The 8,016-nt window shown below is 40.1% G+C and overlaps 1 protein-coding gene and 1 non-coding gene across 3 annotated transcripts; both read left to right on the top strand.

The window, feature by feature from the left end:
* The first annotated feature begins 1,363 nt into the window (after positions 1–1,363).
* On the top strand, positions 1,364–2,862 carry LOC119349449 (photosynthetic NDH subunit of subcomplex B 3, chloroplastic-like). Of its 2 annotated transcripts, XM_037617489.1 has the most exons (7): positions 1,364–1,630; positions 1,714–1,827; positions 1,933–1,986; positions 2,147–2,209; positions 2,321–2,383; positions 2,481–2,556; positions 2,660–2,862. In XM_037617489.1, exons 1-6 carry the CDS (start codon positions 1,418–1,420, stop codon positions 2,514–2,516), a joined length of 543 nt encoding a protein of 180 aa, XP_037473386.1. In that variant the 5' UTR covers positions 1,364–1,417; the 3' UTR covers positions 2,517–2,556; positions 2,660–2,862. The 2 variants fall into 2 exon arrangements, with proteins under 2 accessions (XP_037473386.1, XP_037473385.1); XM_037617488.1 differs by having other exon boundaries at positions 1,365–1,630; positions 2,481–2,862.
* Positions 2,863–2,929: 67 nt separating this feature from the next.
* Positions 2,930–3,002, top strand: TRNAE-CUC. Its single transcript has one exon. It is a non-coding gene; the product is annotated as a tRNA-Glu (tRNA).
* Positions 3,003–8,016: the final 5,014 nt, after the last annotated feature.

Here is an 8,016-nt window from a genome sequence, read left to right as displayed (position 1 = left end):
ACCAGTACCTAGATTATATTAAATATTAGAAATAGGTGCAAATGGATTGTTTGGAGAATATTTGTTCCCACTTTTATTAAAAATACCCTAGGAAAGGTTAGAATTACATCTAAATCCACAAGAATATAATTCTAGACTAATCCCAATGCTCGCTTGGTCACCATCACATCACCAATGGAGAAAACGAATTCGGGAAGTGCAACAACTAAGTCGCCTACACAAACCTTTAGAAGAAATATCTCATAGATGTAGCCGCAATAGCCACCGACCACATGCAAACAATGGGATATGGAGAAGTCAATGAATTGGTAAGGGACTTCCCTCTATCCGTGTGAACGGGCATGCTAGCATGCCCATTGCTAGCAGGAATTAGTGATCGGGAGCACGTATGCCCCTGGGTGAGAATAATCTGCACATAAAACAAAGTTGCCACCGCCAACAAGACCAAACCTACACCACATAAAGCTGAAAGACATGCCCAACAATAGTAGACCCATTGACTCTTCAATGTTGTTGAGATGGAATGAAATCAAGGCACGACTGTTTGATGTGCCACCGTCGCCGCCATCCAAACTATTCCACGCAACACAAAACCCTAACCTAACTCTAACTACACGCGGAACAAATAAAACTAAAGTTTCCTTGCTTCCAGTGTTGGAGTGGCAGAGTGGAGTGGGTACCATCGGCAGCGGGAGGCGGCATGAAAATCCCGTTATCACCCATAGAGAGGAGAGGATTTTTGACATAAGAAAGGAGAAGATGAGAAAGGCAACTTTGAAATTAGAATCCTTTTCTGGATGTACTTTGAAACTAGAACTTGAGAAGAAAAAAGTTACAAACTAGACGCATCTTAGAGTTTCCACCCAGCCATCCACAAGTGTGGCATGTGAAGGCTCATCCCGCTATTGGTAGTTTTAGTCAGATAGAAGCTTTGATTATCGTGATGCCTAGAAAGCATTGTTTTCATGAAGACCATCGTTTGATGGGTCTTTGGTTGAACATGCCTCTACATCCCCCTTATCATGTAGCGGGAGGAGATGTTTTTGGCCAAGAATGGAGAAGTACGAAAAGGCAACTTTGAAATTATAACCTATTTTTAAGATGTAAATTGAAATTAGAATTTGAGAAGAAAAAAATAGGTTACAAACTATTCCCTCCGTTCGGAATTACTTGTCGTAGAAATGGATGTATCTAGATGTATTTTAGTTCTAGATACATCCATTTTCGAGACAAGTAATTCCGAACGAAAAGAGTAGACGTTTCTAACAGTTTCCATCCAACCCGAGAGCAGCCGCAGGTGTGGCCCGTGCAGGCTCGACGGCCACACCTTCCGCGCGGCGACGGTGTAGCGATAAAACCGGTGCCTTTTTCCCGAACAAACCGACGCGGCCACGTCCCCACCAAGAGCAGCGAGAGCATGGCGGCCACGAGCTCCGCGGCGCTCTTCTCCGTCCTCCCCCTCCCCACAGCCACCCCGGTCTCCGCCCGGGCAGGCAGCAGCCTTTGCAGGCCGACGCGCTCAGCCGCGGCCATCTCCCCCATCAGATGCTCCGCAGCCTCGCCCGACCTGTCGCCCGGCGCTCCGGCGCCGGCGCCGCCCAAGCCCCAAATCGAGCTCGAGTTCGTCGGGGTAAGGCCTCGACCTAGATTTCCTCCGCTAACTCCCGCCTCCAGGCGCCGAGGTTTAATTGATTTTCTGTGCTGTTCGTGCAGCCTAAGCCGGGCGCCGACGGGTCGTACCCGGTGGACAGGGCGGCGGCGGTGAGCGGCGACAAGCTCCTCCGGGACGTCATGCTTGAGAACAAGCTCGAGCTCTACGCGGCATACGTGAGCCACCTTCCCTAACTTCCGCACCTTCTCTGGCTTAATTTCCCTTCTAATTTTCCTCTGGCATTATCTGCTAATTAATTGTTCCTGGTGCGCGCGCTGCAGGGGAAGCTGATGAACTGCGGCGGCGGGGGCAGCTGCGGCACCTGCCTCGTCGAGGTACACCACTCCCTCTCCTTCCCAACTATAGTAACTCACTGACTGCATCATGTGCAACACCGCAACTGAAAATGGCACCGCACGCTATCTCGCTGTGCACAATGGCTGCTCTGAACTGTAACTGTAACTGATACCACCAGAGTGTGAACCTTGTGCGCAGATAATCGACGGGAAGGAGCTGCTGAGCCCAAGGACCGACGCCGAGAATCGTTACCTGAAGAAGGTACGCAGCAGTTCATTGTGACTCTCCTCCGATTCTGAATGATTCTGAATGGTTCACAAGCAGAGGATCTGCCAATTAACCGTGCACTCTGCATCTCGTTGCCTTTGCCAGAAACCGGAGTCGTGGAGGCTCACCTGCCAGACGATCGTCGGGAACAAGGAGAACTCCGGCAAGGCATGATTCCATTAGCCTCACGCACTGTCTTCGGCTTTGTTGTCATGAGGGAAGCGCCATTTCTTTCTGAAAAAAAATACTGTGTTTCTTCTTGCAGGTTGTCGTCCAACGGCTGCCCCAGTGGAAGAAATGACTGAACAATCTTGCATGCACATTCGATGGACGGACAGAATGTGAGATCCAGCGCCATGTACCTCCTGCTACCAAGTGTTGAGCCAAGATGTCTATCCTGGCAACAAGTTACTGACATTTTGCATGTGCACTTGTTCACTCCAGAGATGAACAGAGCAAGAACGCATCTGCTACTGCTGCTGGCATCAGTTACAAACCTGTTTCTTGGCAAATCCCTAGTACCATGTATGATAGGGCGTAATAGCACAATTTGTGTATCTAAAACCATCTCCTGGTTTTCTTCCTGGAATCAATGGCAAATTGTAAATTGTGTATCTAAAACCAGTAAAAGTTTCCATTTTCCTTAATGGTCTCCGTTTTGCAACGGATGCGCAAGCAAAATGTATTGCTTGGTGTATTTATAAAGCAACAAAATCCGTCGTAGTCTAGGTGGTTAGGATACTCGGCTCTCACCCGAGAGACCCGGGTTCAAGTCCCGGCGACGGAAATCCATTTTTTCTATGATCTTTTTATTTTTTGCAGGTACCCTTTATTTCCAATACTGAAGCCTAACTATTCTTTCATACGACCCGCTCTATCTACAGACTGGAGCATCATCCAGTGCATCATGCTTGCACACTGAAGTTACAAAGTTCTGAATGTTACAAGCAGGGGAAGCGAAATTTACAAAGTTCTGAATGTTACAAGCAGGGGAAGCGAAAGCAAGAGCTATAGAGCCGTCAATGCATCCATGTCATCTCCAGAATGGAGCCCCTGCCCAATATTATTTGATAAATGCGCGAGCATACTAATGAGTTCTCCTTCAAAGCATGACCTGTTGCAAAGCTTCCAAATCGCCCAACACATCGCAGCGAGGCCGGTGATTTGAACACTACTACCCCCGGGAATGAATTGGGGGATCCACCAGAAATCTTGCGAGAGTCATTCAGGCCTTGTCCTGGCTGCAATGACCAGGCCCACAATGCTCCACATACATCGTACTGCCTACACCATTACGTCTAGTCATATTGTCTTTGGTAGCAATGGTGTTATGCCAAATTAGCCACAGCCAGATTTTAATTTTGAGTGCTATATTTTGGCTTTCTACAAGTGTTTAAAAATCTATGAAGACCATTGTAAGCAATGCGGGCATAAAGAGATTCGGCAGTGAACACTCCCGATGGCCGATGTAGCATCTCCTTGCCACACAAAGCACCTTCTGATCTTGCCAAATTTTCTCACGGTCGTTTTGCGCATGATATATATGGACAGGTTATAAATTGGAGAGTTGGTCAAGCAAACTTCTAACCAGATACCTTCAATCTACTACAACTAACAAACACCCCCAAGTAATTTAGAGGCAAGTAGCCCATTTGGCAGCTAAACAAAGTGGCATATTGGTCCAACTTATCAGCATCCTCCAATACCATTAACACCTCACTTTTCTGAAAATTAATTTTTAGCCCAGACATCATCTCAAACCGATACTGTAAAAGAAGTTTCAAATCCCTAGCTCCTTTTACGTCATACTTAACAAATAGGATAGTTTTGTCCATGTACTGCATAACTGAAATCCCATTTTCAACAAAGTGAATAGCCAGTCCAGTGATCTGGCCATTTTGTTGATCCCGATGAACCATGTTGGCAAGGCAGTCAGTATTCAAATTTAAAAGAAAAGGAGACAAGGACCTCCCCCCCATCTCACTAACCTGTGGCTACCAAAGTTTCTACCCACCTCACCATTGATATTGACACTGAGAGCCCCTTGTGACCACACTTTTCATCGAGGCAAGCCAGTTTGCACTAAAATCTCTTTTCTAAGTGTATCCAAAAGGAAAATTCCAGTTGACCTTGTAATAGGCCTTTTTGAAGTCAATTTTCATGACCACCTGTCATTGTTTTCTGAACTTGGATTCCTTCGATACTTCTTGCAGTAACTACACCCCATCCATGATGTTTCCCTCTCTAATGAACACGCTTTGACAATCAGTAATAATCTTAGGCATGTAGGATCAACTTTGATGGTTATAGCCTTAGATATTTTTTTTGAACAACACTTGCAAGATGCAAATGATTCTGAATTTAAGCTAGGTTCTAACTTGGCATAATTTTCGTTGGGGTGCAAACAAAATTTACTTTAGCTGTACATAAGTTCCCCTGTTTTAAAATTTGGGTAAGTCGGTTATTTGGCTGTTGATTCTTTTGTCAAGATGAGCAAATGTTTTTCCTTGTGCTGTTCCATGGCTTCTTGGGCAGAGACCGGGGACATTCATCCTTTAAAAAAAACGCATGCATCACTTTGATGCAGAGGCCAGGGCATTCCTCCTTTTCAAAAAATTAAAATTAAAATTGCTTCTTGGGCAGAATTTTTGACTTGCCCCTGTTTGCCGTCAGTCGGTTTTTCTATTGGGCTTGAAGCCCATTACACATTGCCTATTTTTATGCATGTTTTTTTGCTTTTGTTTATTCCATTTCTTGTTAGTCTTTTTCGGTATTTTTGGGATGTTTGACTGAGTGTAAATCATATATAAACACTATATAATATGCCTGTAAATTATACTATAGTGTGAAAGTTGCAGTATTATATGCTTATTCTTTGGATATTAGAGAAGGTGCAATTCCAATGCAAAGCCGTGTGCAAGTTTTATTATTATATATTGTTAGTTTCATTCTTCCTGAAGGGTAATAACATGCGACTAGTTCATTCTTTTTTTAGAAAATTCATATTTCAATTTTTTATAGTTTTTATTTATTTTTAAGGGTACGTAATATTCGTGCCACTCATTCATTCATTCTAGAAAATTCATATTTTGTGAAATTCTACTATTATATGCTTATTCTGGCATATTTTAAAAATCGCAATTGTTGTGTTAATTGTGTGCAAATATTGTCACTATTTGTTTTCTCATTTTGTTTCTTCTTATAGAGTAATACCAATGCTAATAATTCATTCTTACTTAGAAAACTTCATTATATTAATATTTTTACATTTTATTTAATTTCCTTCCTTTAAGCGTAATACCAATCCCACTAATTCATTCCTTCTTAGCAAACTTCCTTTTAGCAAAAGAATCACTGCTTATTCTTTCATATTATAAAAGGTGCAATTCCTGTGTAAATTGTGTCATTACTTGTTTTATTTTTTGTTTTTTATTCCTTCATCTTAAAGCATAATATCAGTGTCGCTACTTCATTCTTTTTAGAAAACTTCATTATTTTAATTTTGTTATAATTTCATTTTATTTTATTTCTTCTTTCAGGACAATACCGATAGCACTGAGTCATCCTTCTTAAAAACTTCTTTTTTGTGAAAAATAATTATTATATGCATATTTCTGCATATTATGAAAAGCACCAATCTGTTCAAATTGTGTGCCAATTTTGTCACCATTTATTTTATTTTTTGTGTTTTGTTTTTTCTCAAATGGTAATACCAATTACACTAATTTATTATTTCTTAGAAAACTTGATTGTTTTATTTTGATTTATTTACTTCTTTCATTTGTCTTCTTTAATGGTAATACTAATGCCACTAATTCATTCATTCTTAGAAAATTTCTTTTTTGCAATTTTTTTTACATTCTTGCATATTAAAAAGTTGCAATTCCTATGTAAATTGTGTACAATTTTTCCATTATTTATTTTAATTCTCTTTCGTTTTCTTTCTTCTCAAAGGGTAATAACAATGTCACTAATTCATGCTTTCTTAAAAAAACTTTATTTTTTATTTTGATTTTTTATTTCAATATCTTTCTTATTTAAGGGTAATACCAATGCCACTAATTCATTCTTCATTAGAAAACATATTTTGGGATTTATTTCTTTATATCTTTATTTTGTTTATTTATTCTTTAAAGTGACACCATCACAGGTATTAGATTAGTATAACTATGCAAACAATACAACGCATCCATCTAATGTCAAAAGCCAACATAGACTATATATGCAAAAACACATACGGTATGTATAGGTCTCCGTAATTTTGAATAATATAAAACATTGCGTCATATTTCATCCATGGAAGCTCAGCCATGAATTGACATGCACATGGGACCGATCCATGCATGACATACCCGTCAACTGTGTACATGAGATGTCACAATGGTCAGTCCTTTCATCCTCTAAGTCAATGCATGGTACATCAAGAAAGATCAATCAGTATGCATGTATTCAACTATGCAAAGCATCTTCGTGTTCTGCTTTTTTTTTAGCAAATCTACCATTTTTTTTAAACACCTGTAATTTTATTCATACTCACAACAATTACAGATACGCTGATTTGGACTTAAGATTCAAGAAAATACAAAGTTACTCATATGACTAAGAATTACAATAAAATCTCTTGTAAACATCTCCTTCACGGTATCAATCTCTGCTCGAAGAAATGCTCCAAAGACTTTGGTAAAGAGGCTGCAATTGGAAAATGTTGGTACAACTATGTGCTGTCCGCAACGACTGGCCCATGTTTGTTGTTCATCTGGCATTGGCCCATGTTTGTTCTTCAACTGGCATTGGCCCATTTTTATTCACATTTATTTATTTATTTATTGTTTATATTTTGAAATATTATATATATATTATATTAACAAAAATACTTTATATAAAAAATTGAAATTTTTTAATCATGCATTTGAAATTTTTTAAACATGTATATAAAATGTTTTTAGTGTATATGAAAAATGTAAAATGTGAATAAAAAAGTAGAAAATGTTAGTCATGTGTACGAAAAATGTTTCTGATATTGTCCCGTGTTTCAAACAAAATGTAAGTGACATTTAAAAAAATGTTTATACAATGTAAAAAAATGTTCATATGATTAAAAAACATTTCATGCATTCAAACAAATGTACATTACATTTGATAAATGTTCATGAGTTTCATAAGTGTGTTAGTGAAATTCCAAAAAAGTGTTTGTACAATGTAAGAAAAATGTTTGCATAGTTAAAAAAAGTTGTTTTGTTATTTCATAAATGTACCAAGATGTATTTGAAAAATGTTTATCATGTATCCGAGAAAAAGTTCAAAACACGTTTTTGTAAAAATGTTAATAATGTGTTTTTGCGTCAAAAGTTGAGAACTTTATTCAACAAACGAGCTCGTGGAATCATCAGCCAACAAGCTGGTGAGCAGGAAAGATGGTCTAGAGTCAGCCCAACTTTTAGTGACTTTCAATGGGCAAGCATGCTTTGAATATCAAAAGAAGAAAAGGAGGAAGGTAGCTCTACAATTTCCATCATTAATGGTGCCCCAACAGATCGACTATTGTAGCGAAATTTCTAGAGGCTTACCATGTCCAGCCGGTCCGTCTCCATCATTAGAGCATATCCAGCCGCGCCCCCAACAGCCCCCCCCCCCCCCAAGACGAGATTTTAGCGTCGGCGGCCGAAAATCGACCCAGTCGCGCCCCCAGGATCTCATTTAGAGCCGGCTTGGCCCAAATTAACACCCGGCGACCCCGAGCCGAACCTAAGCGCCCGGGTGTCGCCTGGGGGCGCCGACATAAGCGAAAAGGGGCGTGTGGC

This window comes from Triticum dicoccoides, chromosome 1B, assembly GCF_002162155.2.
Source record: "Triticum dicoccoides isolate Atlit2015 ecotype Zavitan chromosome 1B, WEW_v2.0, whole genome shotgun sequence".
Lineage (NCBI taxonomy): Eukaryota > Viridiplantae > Streptophyta > Magnoliopsida > Poales > Poaceae > Triticum > Triticum dicoccoides.
The sequence above is the reverse complement of the archived record's forward strand: the minus strand, read 5'-3'. Positions and strand labels throughout refer to the sequence as shown.

Bases quoted from the DNA above. Each gene is read 5' to 3' on its own strand.
- LOC119349449 (XM_037617489.1), top strand. From the start codon at position 1,418: ATGGCGGCCACGAGCTCCGCGGCGCTCTTCTCCGTCCTCCCCCTCCCC. The intron at 2,210-2,320 runs GTACGCAGCAGT...TGCCTTTGCCAG, and splicing joins AGAATCGTTACCTGAAGAAG to AAACCGGAGTCGTGGAGGCT. The intron at 2,384-2,480 runs GCATGATTCCAT...TTCTTCTTGCAG, and splicing joins ACAAGGAGAACTCCGGCAAG to GTTGTCGTCCAACGGCTGCC.